The 17844-nt window shown below is 37.0% G+C and overlaps 4 protein-coding genes across 10 annotated transcripts; 3 read left to right on the forward strand and 1 right to left on the reverse strand.

Moving 5' to 3' along the window:
* LOC104726165 (phosphatidylinositol/phosphatidylcholine transfer protein SFH14-like) lies at positions 1042-4715 on the forward strand. 4 transcript variants are annotated; one of them, XM_019232370.1, is made up of 15 exons: positions 1042-1225; positions 1519-1572; positions 1641-1932; positions 2019-2118; positions 2213-2479; positions 2562-2639; positions 2793-2897; positions 2981-3030; positions 3144-3243; positions 3338-3436; positions 3515-3625; positions 3719-3854; positions 3943-4289; positions 4388-4453; positions 4570-4715. In XM_019232370.1, the coding sequence occupies exons 2-15, from the start codon at positions 1566-1568 to the stop codon at positions 4612-4614; spliced, it is 1803 nt and encodes a 600-aa protein (XP_019087915.1). In that variant the 5' UTR covers positions 1042-1225; positions 1519-1565; the 3' UTR covers positions 4615-4715. The 4 variants fall into 4 exon arrangements, with proteins under 4 accessions (XP_019087915.1, XP_019087917.1, XP_010443258.1 ...); XM_019232372.1 differs by lacking the exon at positions 1042-1225 and having other exon boundaries at positions 1248-1572; positions 4565-4715; XM_010444956.2 differs by lacking the exon at positions 1042-1225 and having other exon boundaries at positions 1248-1572.
* On the forward strand, positions 5447-6655 carry LOC104726166 (GPI-anchored protein LORELEI-like). Its single transcript, XM_010444960.2, has 3 exons — positions 5447-5662; positions 5778-5837; positions 6151-6655. The coding sequence occupies exons 1-3, from the start codon at positions 5572-5574 to the stop codon at positions 6513-6515; spliced, it is 516 nt and encodes a 171-aa protein (XP_010443262.1). The 5' UTR covers positions 5447-5571; the 3' UTR covers positions 6516-6655.
* LOC104732846 (actin-related protein 8) lies at positions 6687-10384 on the reverse strand. Its single transcript, XM_010444961.2, has 12 exons — positions 9950-10384; positions 9793-9878; positions 9626-9696; positions 9440-9507; positions 9272-9333; positions 9081-9178; positions 8738-8819; positions 8353-8495; positions 8021-8169; positions 7593-7726; positions 7295-7413; positions 6687-7007 (listed from the first exon to the last, which is right to left on the reverse strand). Exons 1-12 carry the CDS (start codon positions 10297-10299, stop codon positions 6936-6938), a joined length of 1434 nt encoding a protein of 477 aa, XP_010443263.1. The 5' UTR covers positions 10300-10384; the 3' UTR covers positions 6687-6935.
* Positions 14074-17414, forward strand: LOC104726168 (uncharacterized WD repeat-containing protein C2A9.03-like). 4 transcript variants are annotated; one of them, XM_010444963.2, is made up of 12 exons: positions 14074-14292; positions 14414-14644; positions 14806-14891; positions 14990-15111; positions 15209-15376; positions 15467-15553; positions 15743-15877; positions 15978-16088; positions 16250-16341; positions 16441-16546; positions 16636-16722; positions 16806-17414. In XM_010444963.2, the coding sequence occupies exons 3-12, from the start codon at positions 14879-14881 to the stop codon at positions 17217-17219; spliced, it is 1335 nt and encodes a 444-aa protein (XP_010443265.1). In that variant the 5' UTR covers positions 14074-14292; positions 14414-14644; positions 14806-14878; the 3' UTR covers positions 17220-17414. The 4 variants fall into 4 exon arrangements, with proteins under 4 accessions (XP_010443265.1, XP_010443266.1, XP_010443267.1 ...); XM_010444964.2 differs by having other exon boundaries at positions 14576-14644; XM_010444965.2 differs by lacking the exon at positions 14414-14644.

Below are 17844 nucleotides of genomic sequence, written 5' to 3' on the forward strand. Positions count from 1 at the left end.
TCTTCCCGAAGTCACTTGGCACAGCTTGGTCTGGTTCTCAGGAAGAATTCCCAAGCACTCTTTTCTTACCTGGCTGGTTGTTTTGAATCGATGTCCGACGAGGGATCGACTTCTCAACTGGGGTTTGCAGGTCGGCCCTCTGTGTATGCTCTGTGCAACGATGCCTGAATCGCGAGATCATCTTTTCTTTGAGTGTCCTTACAGTTGGTCGATCTGGTCAGCAATAGCGAGACGTGTTTCTTTCCCTGCTTCAACCAACTGGTCTTTAAATATTACAAACCTTACTCAGCGAAGAGGCCCCCGAGTTACCAAGAGGTTGCTTCTTATCGCTTGGCAAGCGGTGATATACACGATCTGGACTGAGAGGAATCACCGGCTTCATCGAAATAGCTTCAAATCTCCTGATCTTCTCTTGCGGCAAATCGAATTGATGGTACGGAACAGAGCATCGAGCTATCGAGACACCAATCCTGATCTATCGTTATCTCTTCTTCATCACTGGTTCGCCGGAGCTGAGTAGGAAGAGGCTCCTAAACCTAAAAATGATCTACTTCAGATGCGATCTGGAACTCTTCACTTTCTTTTGGGTTGGACGTATCGAGAGTAATAATTGAAGGAGGTTAGGCGGTTAAATTCTCAACCGTAAATCTAGTTTAATCCTAACTATTAGTTCAATTGTAAGGGTTCAAGTTTTTTAAATATGAGTTTTCCTAATGGGCTATGGGCTTTCTTAGCCTTGTAAACATTTGCTTTCTCTTTCTGTTTATCAATTGAATGCCTTTTAACAAAAAAAGACTTTAAGAAACGCATGAGGCAAACAACAGTTAATGAGAAACACTGCACGAACGAACACACACACGCACACACGCGATGCAAAGAAGAAAACGTGTGCAAGCCAATATTATTACCAAATTAATAGCCAACAACGACTTCGAAGTATATTCATCTGAGCCTTTAAAACGACATCGGATTTTATAAAATCATATAAAAAAGCAAACAAAGATGTGGAAGGAGTTAAACTGCGAGTGAGACATGTCGGCCATTTCGTGGTGTTAAGAAAATAAAAACAGAGTCCTCCTCCTCCAAATACTTTTGTTTAAAAAAAGGAAACCCCCAGATACAGAGAGAAACCAAGTGCAACAAAAATCCTCTGTTTTTATTTCTCAAAATTCAAAATCTCTTTGATCTCCTCGACAGATCTCTTCTTCTTTGTATATAGTAAGAGGTATAACCGTCGTCATCTTTTTTTATCTCTCTATCTCTCTCTCTACCCTTTTTTGGATATTGATGTTATCTGTTACAGCTTCTGTTACTAATTTTAAAATCTCTCAGAAAAAAAGTTTCTCTCTTTTTTAGAATCAACCTTGCGTAACACTTTAAAGACTCCCTTAGGGTTTTTGTCGATTCCTTTCTTTTACGACTTTCGTCTTGCAGCATTGCTTTTGACATTTTTGGAGCACTTTTAGGTCTCAAAGTTGTGATTCTTACTTGCGCTTTTTTGTTTTTTCTTTCCTTCAGAGGAGATAATCTCATCCGTTGAGACGTTTTTGACTCATTCTCAAGAGATGTCAGGTAAATTTTTAGGAGACCCATCAGTGAAATGGTTGAAATTTAAGATGTTTTGGTTGAAGTATATATAGAATTTGTTGCAGGTTGTGAAGAAACAAGAGAGAAACTATCAGATTCTGAGTGTATAGAGGATGAACCAAGACGTTCTAGAATTGGGAATTTGAGAAAGAAGGCTATTAGTTGTTCTAGTAAACTTACACATCCTTTGAAGAGGAAAGGCAAACGTAAAATCGATTACTTGATCCCTTTGATTGAAGATGTTAGGGATGAGGAAGAAGAGAAGATTGTTTCTCAATTGCGTCAAGAACTTCTCAAGAAAGATTTGTTGCCTCCTAGGCATGATGATTATCATATGTTGTTGAGGTAAAAAGTCAAGATGCATTTTGCTACTAAAGTTGTCTCTTTTCTTATAGTAATGAAATAAGTTTAATGCTTTTTTCTATGTGTAGGTTTCTAAAAACAATGGAATTCAAAATTGAGAAGACTGTCACGGCATGGGAACAAATGCTTAAATGGAGGAAAGATTTTGGAACCGATCACATTATACAGGTAAAGGGGTAGTATGGTGTTTCATCTATTGCTTTATCACTTTTTGAGTTACAGAAGCATCTTTGCTGTGGACCTAACAACATTTTACAAATAGGACTTCTATTTTAAAGAGTTGGACAAAGTGACAAGGCACTATCCTCAAGGGTATCATGGAGTTGATAAAGATGGGAGACCTATTTATATAGAGAGACTTGGGAAAGCTCATCCTGGTAAGCTTATGGAGGTTACTACCATAGAGCGATACTTGAAGTACCATGTACAAGAATTTGAGAGGACCCTTCAAGAGAAGCTCCCTGCGTGTTCAGTTGCAGCAAAGCGACGAGTCACTACGACAACTACAATACTAGATGTTGAAGGCCTGGTATGGTTAAACTCTTGTAGATGTTTTAAAGGAATCACATGGTTTTTCTTGAATCATAACATTTCTCTATTGGTTTGTTCAGGGTATGAAGAACTTTACTCCTACAGCTGCTAATCTCCTGGCCACTATTGCTAAAGTAGATTGCAATTATTACCCTGAGGTACCTAACTCTTTGAAGAATACACTTTTCTGTATTACTCTATTCCAAGCATTGAAAGGGAGAAGATTTTGTCATATGACTCCGATGAGCTGAGTGGACATGGATGTTTTGGTTGCTCTAAAAGTTTGTAATGATGGTCTCTGACTCTTGCAGACTTTGCACCGAATGTTCATTGTCAATGCAGGGATTGGATTCAGGAATATTCTTTGGCCTGCCGCACAGAAGCTTCTTGATCCAATGACTATTGCAAAGATACAAGTAATGACTAATTATTGCCATGAGTTTTAAGCATAAGTTCTCCTATTTGTTGTCAGAAACCACTCATTACTTGTTTTGCTCAGGTTTTGGAGTCAAGATCCTTGTCAAAGTTACTTGAAGTAATTGATTCCAGGTTAATTTGTTATACGTCTCCTATTAAGTTTTTGTTTTGTAGATAGTCTCATTCAAGTTTTGGTCACGGCATACTAATATTATCATTGCTGGTTTTCTTTTATCTTTGTACAGTCAACTTCCAGAATTCTTAGGAGGCTTATGCAAATGTCCTAACGAGGGAGGGTGCTTGAGGTCTAACAAAGGACCCTGGAATGATCCTGAAATAGTTGAGGCATGTCCTTTTTTATTGTTGTTTATAAGAGATTTAGGAATCCATGAGCTGTAATCATAGGCTTAGCTGAATTTATCGGTGCTTGTTTTGGCAGCTCGTACATCACATGGAAGTAAATCCTATGCCGCAAACTACAAAATCTCCACTTCACATAAGTGATCATGATTCTACCACTCACATAATCCCTCCTAAAGTGAGCTCAATACTCCAGTAAGTTATTAGGTTTTAGTTTTTACGTAACGTTCAAAGTTGTAACTTTATATCTTGTCAGGAAAGGTACAACGAAACGTTAAAAGAAGAGCCAGAGTCTGAAGAACATTACTCTTCCACTGGGTCAAGATCTTCAATATACACTTGTTTAGTTCCTCCACTCTCTGATAAGGTGCTCTTCGGAACCTACACTTCATTTGGTACCTGTTTGTTTCTCAAAAAGTTTTACTTTGATTCGTTTTTGACTAAGCCTCTTTGTGTGTAGGCTAGTACATCAGACGGTGATAAATTCATTACCACTGTGGAATCAATAGAACCGGCTCAAGGAGAACGGTCTCAAACCCAAATACATAACACGAACAATGAAAACTCTTCTTTCGCAAATTCATCAAGAAGAGAAGGTGTTTTCTTCTTCTTCATGCCTAGTTATAAAGTTTCGTTAACATGATCCTCTCTAGTGTACTCAAATGTATTATGACCACATTTCAGGTGGTCAGATTTTACGGTTTGGTGCTCTTAGAGAGAAAATCAACAGCGACAACATCCTCCTCTTTGTGAAAATACTACTAGCCTTTCCACTTAAGCTATTTGCTATCTTTGCTTTCTTATTGCCTGGATACTGGCAAAGACAGAACAATAATGTAGTGGTCGTCCCAGCAGATTCATCGATAAACAACCAGGTTCTTGAGTGTTTAGATCGTCTAAAGAAGATGGAGAAAGAGTTAACCGAAATTAGTAGAAAACCTGTAAAAATCCCAGAAGCGAATGAGAAGCTAATAACGGAATCACTAGAGAGGATCAGGTCTCTAGAACTCGATCTTGACAAAACCAAATCAGTATGTACACCCTCTCGATCTTGATCTTATAAGAAAGCTTGTAAATGCTATATGATATACTAATACATCTTCTTTGTGTGTGTGTATGTGTGTGTCAGGTATTACACTTAACATTAACAAAACAGGTTCAGATCACAGAACAGCTCGAGTCTCATTACCAAGAAGTAAGCCCACTCAGATTATCTAATGATTATTGACGTTTTTTCTATTCCTTAATCCAATATATTTGTGTGTTATATTCATAAGTTTGAGACTTTGCTTATTAATGTTGACAGCGAAGAACGCGATGTTGTTTCTGAAGCTTTTGGTATTTGCAAGGAGATAACAAAATTCTATATGCTGACAGAGACCTTTGGGGTTTTGTATTTTTCGTCTTCTTTATATACCTTGTAAAAAAACACAAAATATATCTAAAATTTCGAGTGAGGGAGGCGACTAATAATATCACGTATATGTTTGAAAATTGGAAGTCTTTAATTTACCAATACAAAAGCTTACCTAATCTTGAAATTAAATTTGGGTAAGAAAAAAAAGTAGTGAACACACGGCTATGAATTGTTCATACTTTACCATCCAGCCTCCTAATCAAGGTGATCACGTACAATTACAATCACTTAATAACAATTATGCTAAAAATCTGTTTTTGGTCATAGCAACTCTTTTTTGTTTTTTTTTTGGGACAAAGATATAGAAAATTATAGTAGTTATTTTTTGTAACTTGTATTCATTATGTTATGTGCAGCCAAAAAGAAAGTCACAAGTCGGATTACTCTTAACACACTACTCAACCAACTCTCTCTACTCTCTCTACCCTGGCTTACTAGTCCTCGCCAATCATTTGCATAAGATTATATATATAAACATGAATAACAAATGACATAACAATTTGACAAATTTGAAAAGAAAAAAGAAACATACTATTCAACAACAACAACAAAAACAACATAGAATTTAGACTATTTAGTGATGTATAGTGTAGTTTTTTTTTGCTTTAATCATCGGAATATAGAATGATTGAGAATGAAGAAGACTATTTAAACGTCGCCGTTTCGGAGTTAAGAGGTTGAAGAAACAGACAGGCTCGCATGTTTCCGCGTTATTCTATCTAGACTGTAATCCAAATTGTTAAAATAAATATGTCATCGTCAGACTCATCTAATTTATACTTTATTTTTAATTTTACTCTCTCTCTCTCTCTATCTTCGTGTTCGTGGTTTGCCATAGTTCTTCTTCTTGAATCAGATCTCTTCGTGGTGACTTCTCTGTTAACCAAAAGAGAACCATGGAGCTCAACTTCCTCTCTAGAGCTCTCTTCTTCTTCTTTCTTCTACTTTCTCTTCTTTCTTCTTTTTCATCTTCAACTGTCATCTCAGGTAAATAACACACCCACCTTTCTTGTTTTTTTTCTAACTATGTCCTAGCCTTCTCTAATTTGGTTAGATTGGTCATCATCATCTTCAATTCTTTTTTTTGGTTTACTTATTGCAGATGGTGTCTTCCAATCTCAGAGTTTGGGTACTGGAAGAAACCTGCTTCAGACCAAGAAACGCAAGTTCTTCTATCTTCTTTCCCTCAACTTACTTTTTCTTTTTTACAATGATTCCAGCAATTGAGTATTCTCTTTTTTTGGTATGTAGTAGATCTTAGTTAGTGTTTCCAATTATATACTCATTCCCCCAATGTGTTCTATGCACATACACAGATCCAGATTAAAGATATAGATAGATATGTTCTTGATGTTCAATGTGTTTACTTTTGGTGTTGTGTCTTAATGGCAAGTCTTTTGGGGCTTTTATAATGTTTGGTTTTTTTCTTTTCTTCTATGTGACATTTGGTTTCTCTTCTTTTTTTCATGGACCAGCTTGTCCTGTGAACTTTGAGTTTATGAACTACAAGATCATAACCGAAAAATGCAAAGGTCCCAAATTCCCACCAAAGGAATGCTGCGCTGCCTTCAAGGAGTTTTCTTGTCCTTACGCTGACAAGCTCAACGACCTTAGCACAGATTGTGCTACCACTATGTTCAGTTACATCAATCTTTATGGTAAATACCCGCCTGGTCTTTTCGCTAACCAGTGTAAAGAAGGCAAAGAAGGTCTTGAATGCCCCGCTACGTCTCCCACTTCAGCTGATGATGCAAGCGCAGCCACCGCAGCTTCTTCTTCTTGTCTTTGGCTGACCCTTTCCGCGGCTTTCTTGGTTTCCGTTAAGCTGTTCGGAGGCTGAGAACATGCTTCTTGTAACAATCTGAGGAAGAGAGTATATGTATATCCACGATTTGTTTTGCTGTTTTACTGTCTCATTCTTTTGATTTTAGGGACTTCCAAAAAAATTCTTAAATGATAACTTTATGGCTTTTGTGTGTATCATTGTCTCTTCTTATATAATTCAACCAACGAAGTGAATACTGATGATTGGTATCTATATATATCTGCAAGAGGTCTTAATTACAGTATGTATATATGCATAAAGGTAAACAAGTAACTTAATTATCATGGTTTTCACTAAATTGTTTGCTATCTATGGCTTTTGCGTCCAATCAATCAAAGCATTGACACTATACATATACCGAAAATCATATAAAGACTTGCTCTGTCTCTCACTTGGTCTTTTTCCAATGGTAAGAAAAGAAACAAACTGAGAGATTCACCACATGAGTCTTGACTTGCGACGGAACTGCTTCCTTGTGATACACCAAGGACCAGGAAAGGTGCTTAACTGCGCATAGTAATAAGTACAAAGGCAATTGCGTCAGGAATCACAAGACTGGACTTTGTTAAATTAATCTATGGAACAAGCTTCAGAGTTCAGATAAATGTCCAGTATAAAATCGAGATACGTAAAGGAGTCATTAATGCATCTGTAATTCACGCTATGCTTATTCACCAAATATGTCCAAAGTGTATATAATATCAAAGATAGGTTTCAGATAGTAGGACTTTAGAGATATCTACTGTGTCATTTACTAATAGGTTTGCAAATATGGATAGAAAATAATCACTTACATTGCTGATAAGCTTTGCCCCATGCCATGCTGTGTCCACGCCACAAGGAGGCGGGAGTACTCTGACTCCATTGCTTATAGATGGAGAAAGGTGATCATGCAGTTCTCTCTCTAGCCTTTCTGGATACAGCTCACAAAAACAAAAAAACCCCATAAGCACGTCAGACATGTATCTTTTAGACTGAGTTTCAAAGATCTTTTAATTCATATGCAAGAAGTACTGGTTATTTGATATATGCTTAAATTGATGCCATTGCAAAATATAAATGAAACAAAAGAAAGAGCTATATTTACCGAACCTGCAAGCCCTGGTAAACACGCACTTCCCCCAGTCAGTACTACAGTCTTGAACCAACTATCATCACCTGCAAGTCCCGCTGCATCACAGTGGTCCATACAGAGGGCCACTGCTTGGTGCAGACTCATCGCACGCCTGTTTTGGAAAGGCCAGAACCAATACCAATATAAATTACAAAATGGCCAAAATATGGAGAATCTTCACAAGAAAGAAACCCAGACCCGAGCTGCATGAAGCTTTATAGTATTACAGTCGTGTAATTTTAAAATATATAAGAGTCATGATGAAAATAGTGGAACTTATAAACAAGTTGGTGCACTATAGTGTATGGTCAGATGATATCATTTTAGTTTCAGAACTAATCAGATCGAACCTCTTAAGAGTGAGGTCAAGGTTTAATGTGATTGTGATAAGTAATTCAGGTCTTACATTCCAGCAAGACGTGGTTGGAATAATATCTCCCCTGTTTGGAAACGCTCCTTTGACAAAGTAAACCATCCTTCACCTGAAACTTCGACTGAAGCTTGTGTGTCTCTTGAAAGTTCAGCTTTATAATCAAGAGCCACGTAACACAGTTTCTGCATTCGCATAACAAAAAGAAAAGTATTACATGAAGCTATTGAAAACAGAAAGCTATAGTCAGTAACTTCGAATAGAACGTGCTATGAACTAAAGCTTCTTCATGAGTAGGCAGAAGCTATTTAGGATGGAAAACCTACATAGTTATCTGCAATAGAGAGCAAATTGGTCTATGGAAATACCTCTTTAAGAGTACGAACAGTGTAGAGTGATTGAAAGGAAACGTTGTTCTCTTGCATCTTCTCCCTAAGGAATCCCGTAAGTTTCAATGCTCCAAAACCAATGACTTCTACACCTACCTGGCGCATCACCTTACCATTCAAAACTGCAGAACACCAGTAGAAGTAAATTGTTGTTACAGAATTGAATGGTGCAGAAAGAATGAGAGAGATACATGATGATAATTTTCAGCAAGTTGTTATGTTCACATTTTTTCATCTTTAATCAACTTCGGTTCCACAAAAGAAATCACATCATGAGAGACTAAAGCTCCAAAGGATACCATGACACTAAACAAGATCTGAGACATTACAAAAAGAGTAGAAACGTAGAGAGAAAACAGCTTACTTGGAAGAACGGTGATGACTTGGAAACCTATGTTGACGACAATTCCAGATGTCCGCCCTGCTGCATATAGAGCTAACACAGCCTGAGAACAGAGCACAGAATATTTCATAAATTGCTTATGACTGTAATAGTAGCAAGGAATGCATAAAGCTTAATTATACTATCTGCAGATAATGGTGAGATAATGCATCAAATACCCCAAAAAAAAACAATTTTCCGCCAATACATACTATTACATGTACTGTGTGGCTAAAGAGATGGAAAATACATTTCCCGGAGAAAATGATTCCAATATTGGAGCAACAGTCATCATAAAGAACTAAAGAGTGAAAGAAAGACTCGCCTGATTAACTGCACAGACTGCAGGGACATTCATGTCAAACAAGACATTAAGTATAGCAGTCTTAAGTTGCCGCCTTGATGCCTTGGCCGATTCAGTATCTGAAAAATCAAAAAATTAATAAATCCTTCAATGTTTAAAAACCACGAAAAATTTATAATCCTGAAGATAAAACAAGTATTAGTGTAGCTAACCATCAAAATGGCAGAGGGGCAGTGAAACCACTATTGGCTGCATAGAGGACTTCACCTGCACCCTGTAAAAAAAATTATCCTCATGAAGTCGGGAAAGCAAAAGCCGTACATCAATTGCTAAAATCAGTAAGCTTCACAAGAACAAAAATGAGGGAAACAAAAAAAAACCTGGTGAAAATGGTAGCAAAGAACTGTTGAAGTCTAGCATATATAGGTGACTCGATGTTGCCAAATTCCTGACGATCAAACTAGTAAGAACTATCTTGTGTGTTGCAAGAGAACAAGAATTCAAGCTTATTTATCTTTTACTGTAATCAAAATCGTGAACCCGCATTAGTACAACGATTGACTCACCAGAAAAGTAGCAGAACGTCCAGAAGGTGAATCAAACTTGCTCCAACCAAACTTACAATATCCAGAACCACCTTCATAACGACACACATACAGAAAAAAAGGAGAAATCTTTCAGCACAATTGAAAGACAAAAACTACAGAACTAGTCTACCACACAAAACCCATACCATCAATAATAACAGAACCAGGAACTTGAGCCCTCTGACCATAAATGCGCATAAAAGACAACTCCCCTGATTGACTAGAAACCAATCTGCAAAAACCATTAAACCTTTTGAATCATCTAAACTGTTTTAAACTCTGATGACCAAAGCAAAAACTTACCGGAGAGGGTAACCAGAGCGCAAACTAGTCTCAGCGAAGAAAATAGAGTCCCATGACTCTTGAGAAGACTGAAGATAAAACATCCAGAGACGATTACCAGAAGCTAAACATCTCCAGGCTTTACAAGTTAAGCTCAACATCACAGCGTCTCTTGGCTGAATCAACATCAGTATCTGAACTAGTATATCCATCGGAAGCTGATCAAACGCACCAAGAGACGACGACGACGACGAAGACGACATAGCCAGAGGAGGAAGAAGAGTAACACGACTCGCTGATGTCGGACTCACCAAATCTTTACAACTATTCGATCGGTTCCACATCGATCCCCATACCTTCCTTAGAATCATGGTCAGATTTTTTTTTTTTTGTATTTTCTTTTTCGGGTTTTGTGGAAATCAGAAAACTTTCCCGAGGCAACGGATCAGGACTACTGTTTTGGTTCATATGAGAGGACAGTTGTGACGTGGAGTGATTGAGATAATGACACGTGTTTACTTGTGCGGTGAGATGAAACAAGGAACTCACCGACTCTCACTGATTAAATGTCAAAAGTCATCATAACGATCTTTTTTTTTGTAGTTCTCGGCAAAGATACTTAACACATATACTGTTAGTTATATATATTCAAAATACTAATTACTCCTTCCATTTTAGAAATGATGATGTTTAAATTTTTTTAGCAAAATTAAAAAATAATAAATGGTATGTTATTGTTAATTTTTTTTTTTTCTTCCGAAAATCATTAAAAATTCAAACAATCAAATCAAACTAAATGTAATAACCAAAAGACTTGTTTATGAGTCTGCTCTCGATCAATGAAGTCAAGTGCTAGATATAACTGAAATCTACCATCCTTCATGATACTCTTTACAATATCAGTCACCATTTTGTTCGTCGGGGCAGCTACCTGGTGACACTCCTAAGAACTGAAGCAAACCAACTGATTGTGTATCTTTTGCAGCACATAATAAAAATGGGGCCACTTCTGAGGTTTGTTAATTGCTGCCATCACTGTCGCGTTATCTAAAGTAATCTCTACTCTTGATATGTGAAGAACCACTAAAGCTTGAATGACCACAGAACTGTTCTGAGTGATGCAACCATTGGAGAATCTGATTATGAAAAGGCATCTCTAGCGTGGAAGAGCACCTCCCCCTGGAAGTCACGAGTAATCCACACGCCACCAACCATTGATCCTTTATTCAACGAGGAACTCGCAATGTTACACTTAACCATGCCCTCAACCGGTGGACGCCACTTGTTCTCCATTGTCAACCTCTGTTTTTGTGAGCTAGCATTGTCAAGCAAGTTCATATTTTGTACTTCATGCCATTGAGCTGACTCGAGTTGTGCTTTCCTCACCAGCTCCTGTAGATCCCCTCGTTTACCTTGAAAAAACAAAGTTATTCTTGCACGTCCATATTCCCCACAACAGCCACAAAATAACCAATTGAATCTCCTCAAAAATTTCAGTTTTCTGAATCAAACACAACAAATGCTCCCAGTTGAACCCCACACTAGTATCTGAAAATTCAGTCACGGGCACCGGTACATTGGCCATAGCAAAGGCCTGACGTGCAACCTGACACCCAAACAGAGTGTGGCATATGGACTCCTCACCATATCCACAACTTGGACAACAAATATCCACCTGCAACCCTCTAAACACTACACGAGTCGATACTACTAAAGCGCCTAACAACATACGCCATAAAAAGGAATTGATTTTTGGTATTGAGAACCAAACCTAACCATTTTTAAAAAATTATACTATTTCAATTATTGAGAACCAAACCAAAAATATTCTAAACTAAACCAAAATTATAAAATAACCAAATACAATAGATTCTAAACCTTTCTACTCTAAATACCTAGAATCAAATAGATCTACCCAAAACCCATGTTTTAGAAATTGTTAGGCACTAGTTGGGCGGTCGAGATGGGCCTAGCGCCTAGCGAAAAAATTGGAGATTAAATGGGAATTAATCGGAGACTAGTTTTAGGATTATTTTATTAAATTAATAATAGTAAATAAAAAATATAGTACTAAATATATGTATAATGTATATTTATGTTAAAAGAAAAACATCAAATAAAATATAACACTATAGTATTGTCTTGAAAATTACGGTAAATACATTAAAACATAATTTTAAAGTAAAATTTAATCATTTTTATTAAAAATTTGTACATTAGTTATTTTGTAAAATATTACAAACTCTTAATTTAAATGTCTAAATAATAAAAAAAAACTAATTTATATTTGGCTCCAAAAATAATCGTTATAAAAAAAGTAAACGGAAAATAATTAGATTAGATGGGTTATAATCAAATTAGACAGACATAATTAGAAAATCGATGGTAAACGGAAATTATTCATTAATCGAGATGGAAGTGAGCCTACCAATTTTACCGAGTATAATCGGTGTTTAAGTGGAGATTTTTAAAAGAGGGCCCAAAACCAAAGCGCAATAGGGATGGTTGAAGTTTTCCTTGGACCTTGTGAAATTTTTTTTTTTTTCAATTTAAAGGTCTTATTTCTAGTTTTTAAAAATTTAGAATGCTTTTTTTTATCAAAATATCAAATATTAAGGACCTAAAACCTTGTAATTTTAAAAAAAAAAAAAATCCCATCGCCAGACCTATTATCCAAACCTTATAAGCCCAATATAACATAAAATCGAGATGGTCAGACAGTGTCTCCTCCCTATTCGTCATACGAGATTAGGAGTAATAGTTTATCGATTGTCAATCATATTTGTTGTGAGATGTGTTGTATTATAAATAAACTGTTTTTTTAATAGGTGGACCAAGAAAATAAGATTGGGTTAACTTCAAAGATACAGGTAACGCGTGGTTATTGGATTGGCTGTTAATATGCTGACGTGGATAATATTTGATACCAAAAAGAAAATGATTAACTTAACTTTTTTTTTTTTTGACAACAAAATCGAAACAGATTAGCTCAAACGAGCCAATTGGGGCGAGAATGGTTTACATAAGTAATCACATGCGGTTGGGTACGAACTTGTCGCGCCAATCGATCAGCAAGAACATTTGCATTCCTTGAAATTAGATTCAACGAGAAGCTTGTGAATTCTTCCATATCCACCTTGATGTCGTTGAGATAAGCTGAGAAAGCTGGCCAGTCGGAGGGTGAAGACACCATCTTCACCAAATCTGAGCAGTCTGTGTAGAAAACCACATCCCTGAAATTAAGTCCTATCATACATCGCAGAGCCCAAACAAAGGCTTCAACCTCGGCATGAAGAGGGGAAAGACTTCGCCGGAAGTTGGAAGCGCCCATGAGCGGGGAGGTTCCATGAGCCAATGTACACACCCAACCTGCACCTGCAAACTTGTCTGTATCTTTCCAAGAGCCATCAACAAAACAGCGGTAGCCGGTAAAAACTGTAGGGAGAGAAACATGTCCTCTCTCCAACCGAGGACCTAAATTTGGAGCTTCAAAACCATCCGCCTCCTCCTCAGCCTGAGCCTCTGTCTAGGCCGTCGCTTCACTGGCTGTCAGCCGTGCCACCTCGTCGGGCCGTTCCACCTTATTTTCAAAAACCCGGGCATTCCTCTCCTTCCAAATATACCACATAATCCAAGGAAATGCAAAACATTGCGATCCTGGATTTTGTGCCCCTAGAAAATGGTCCACGTTTGCAAAAACTGAATCTGTTGGAAAACCAATTGTGCCCATCGGAACATTGGAAAGAGCCCAAGCCTGACGAGCAGGCGGACATTGAAATAAGGCATGATTTATTGTCTCCATCGGAGCACCACATCGAGCACATTCCACATCGCAGACAATACCCCGGTGACGTAAATTTACCGTAACCGAGAGACATCCAGAAAGTACTTGCCACATAAAATGCTGAATTTTTAGGGAACACTTAACTTTCCAAACACTAGCCTTCAAAGGATTTATATCAGGACCACAAACCAATGTCGGTGTTCCAGTAAGAACCACCAAACGTGTCGTTTGATACCCTGACTTAACCGTGTACTTACTAGATTTCGTAAAATGTCATCCTAACAAATCCCTTTGCGTAGTCATACTCAGAGGTAGAGCACCTATCAAAGCCACATCCACTGGGTCGAAATGGTCAACTAACCGATCTATTCGCCATGTGTTTATACTGTGATTAATAAGATCTGAAATTTGAAGTAAAAGATCCAGGCATCTGTCCAACCAGACACAGTAAATAATTAACTTAACTTGTTTTAAAAAAATATATGGAGTGTGGATGTTGTATACAATAAAATTGGATCCTCCTCAGATCCGGTGATTACCTGATTCGCGTCAATTTCTCAACACAAGTTTTCGAGATTTGGTAATCGATTTTTTTTTTTTTCATTTTTATTATTCACATCTTATTTAAAATCCTCACTTCTTTATTTTTTTTTTATTTTTTTTTTCTTTTCTGGTGAAACCCCTCTGTTTACTAATAATAGGGTTTTCTGGGGTTGAGATGATGACGACGATCTTATCGAATTAATATATATCTCTTTTTCTTTTTTCCTCCTGATTCAAAACATAGGGTTTTTTAGTGCATTAGATCGAATACTATTTGATTCTTTTTTTTTTTTTTTAACGTTTTATTCGTTTCTTTTTAGTTGCAATTTTATTGAAAGTTTTGCGTTGCAATTTTAATTGAAAGATTCCTGGAGAATTGAATTTTGCGGGTAAGCCCTAATTCAGAGTTATGAGATTCATAATATGTTTTTTTTTTTTTTTTTTTTTTTTNTTTTTGATGATTGCTAAATTTATGAATTTTGCATCATCTTATTAGTCTCAAGATTTATTGATTTGTATTGGGTTGTGAATTGTTACTATAATATTGCAGGTTGGTGTTTTTGAGAAAGTGGGAATTGGGATTTTGGCTTTGTTTCAATTTGGGAGGTGTAATAAGAGAAGATATGGCTGACTTTGGTTTGTTCTGTTTTCCCTTTTCTGTGTGATTTGAGTATTCTTTTTCCTAAAAATTGATCTCTGATTACAATATATGTATATGGTGATGAACTTTGAAGATGAATTTATGGCTGATGAGTATGACATGGATGATCTTGAAGATGATATGAATGCCGAGTTTGACGGTAGGGATATCGATGCTTCTGATTCCGAAGTCGAAGATTTAGACCAAGACCAATTGGTTTGTCTTTCTTCTTTTTTGCTCTTTTTATCGAAGATTTTGTCATGTTTTTAACACCCAGTTTACTAAAACTTGTGTACATGGATTACTACTTCAGAACAAGTCTGCTGCAGATACTTCTGCTGCTCAAGCAAGGAATGGGAAAGATATTCAGGGTATACCCTGGGATAGACTTAGCGTTACTAGAAAAGAGTATAGGAAAACTAGGCTAGAACAGTATAAAAACTATGAAAATATCCCCAACTCGGGTGACGAATCTGCTAAGGTGAATCACATTTTTCATGCTTCTTTTTAAGGTTATTTATTTGGAGATGTACGACCTTTTTCTCACTCTAGTCTTGCTTGTTGGAATCAGAAATGCATGAATACTGAGAAAGGCAGTTCTTTCTATGAGTTCAGGAGGAATTCTAGATCAGTGAGATCAACGATTCTCCATTTTCAGGTTTTTGTCTACTTAACCTGTCTCTGTTATGCCAACAGTGCGGTTCTTTGTTTAAATCATGTAAATGTAACTTGGTAGCTTTTTTTTTTCTTAGTCAGATGCGTGATATTCAAATGTAGACGTTTCTCTATGCTAGTATTGTTGATGGAATCATAGTTAGACTAATTATTTTCCCTATCTTTGTTGCAGTTGAGGAATTTGGTCTGGGCTACCTCAAAACATGATGTTTATCTATTGTCAAACTACTCCATCAGCCACTGGTCTTCTTTGACATGTTCCAGGAATGAAATACTTAATGTTAAAGGTCATGTAGCTCCATCTGAGGTTTGTCTATTAAGCATTATTCAAACCATCTTATTACTTTGACTGGGACTCCTTTTCGTCTCTGTTGAGTTATCTAAAGCCGATATTACATATGTTTCAGAAACATCCCGAGAGTTTGTTGGAAGGATTTACAGAGACTCAAATTAGCACTCTTGCAGTCAAAGAAAGACTGCTAGTTGCTGGTGGATTTCAGGGAGAACTCATTTGCAAGGTTAGTTCAACGACTTTGAATAGATAATAAGGATAGTAGCAAACTTCGGTGTTTCCACCAACTGCTTAGAAGCCTCTTTCCGTTGATTTAAAATGCCAAACGAGTTGCTTATTCATCATGTTACAATTCTGTGAATTTTTTTTTGTTTCCCATACAAACAGCATCTTGATAGACCTGGTGTGAGCTTCTGTTCACGTACAACTTATACCGAAAACGCTATCACCAATGCAGTGGATATATACAGAAACTCCAGGTACCTTTTTGCCTTTCAAATTACTTTGGTGGTTTTGTACTTCCAAGTCTTAGGCCTTAAGACAAACAGTAACTGAAACTAGTAATATGGTTTTATTAGTGGCGCACTTCATTTCATGGCCTCAAATAATGACTGCGGAGTCAGAGACTTTGATATGGAGAGATATCAGCTTGTCCAACTCGTCCGTTTTCTATGGCCTGTCAATGTAAGCTCACCTAATTTCTCATTCTTCTACTTTTCTGCAGATAAATCAAACTGAATCTTACAAAAATATTTAATTGGAAATTTTTACAGCATAGCTCCCTAAGTCCTGATGGAAAACTAGTAGCAGTCGTTGGAGATGACCCAGATGGTCTACTGGTAGACTCAAGCAATGGACAGGTACTTATATTCTTCTTCTCTGAACTATCTATTTTACTGCGGTTAGGACTTTCGGAACCTTACGGTTTTGAGTTTTGTTTCAGACTATCGGGACGCTAAAAGGTCACTTAGATTATTCGTTTGCATCGGCTTGGCATCCAAATGGTGTAACATTTGCCACAGGAAACCAAGACAAGACCTGTCGTATTTGGGACACAAGGAAGCTCTCGGAATCAGTTGCTGTCCTAAAAGGTAACCTCGGGGCGGTACGGTCCATTAGGTTCACATCTGACGGACGGTACGTTGCAATGGCCGAGCCAGCAGATTTTGTTCATATCTATGACACAAAAACAGGTTACAGAAAGGAGCAAGAGATTGATTTCTTTGGAGAGATATCTGGGATTTCCTTTAGTCCAGATACTGAATCTCTCTTCATCGGTGTTTGGGACCGGACTTATGGAAGTCTCTTGGAGTATGGTCGAACCAGAGACTACACTTATCTTGATTCATTACTTTGATGGAAAATCAAATTTAAGCCTTTTTTATATTAAAAAAAACTTACATAAAAGTAATCTATTATATGCCTAATCATAATCATACCGGCAAAGAGAAAAAAAAGAGAGAAACCATCAGCTATTCATTTGTGTAATTTGATTTGTTGTGCTTTTAAAATGTACATTTTTCACGGACTTGGAAATTGTCTTTGGGATTCATAAGTCAAAAAACTCAATCCCTTCAAAGATCTTGTAGATTTGGCTAGAAGATTTTTAACCAACAAAGAAACAGTCTTCCTAGGGGTTGGATCATACAACTTGGACTTATTTTGGCCTAAGCATCTATTGCATATCGTTACAAGAATATTCTCTTAAGTGTGTAACAATTTCATGCGCGACAAGCTTGTACCAGGTTAAGAAAAAAACTAATTTGGCTTGGTTTTGATTTTACGTTATTTGAAACCATAACCAAATAACTTTGTGAAAATTAATTGATCCCAGTTTTGCAGTTCAATGCAAATGGAATAATTCCATTCCACATCTGATCTCTTACGAATTGTGTTGAGCTAGCATTGATTGTAAAGAGGATTTATATTAGGTTAAATCTCTGATAACTTGAATGACTGGTAAGAGTGGTCCTCCACTACTA

This window comes from Camelina sativa, chromosome 11, assembly GCF_000633955.1.
Source record: "Camelina sativa cultivar DH55 chromosome 11, Cs, whole genome shotgun sequence".
Classification (NCBI taxonomy): Eukaryota; Viridiplantae; Streptophyta; class Magnoliopsida; order Brassicales; family Brassicaceae; genus Camelina; species Camelina sativa.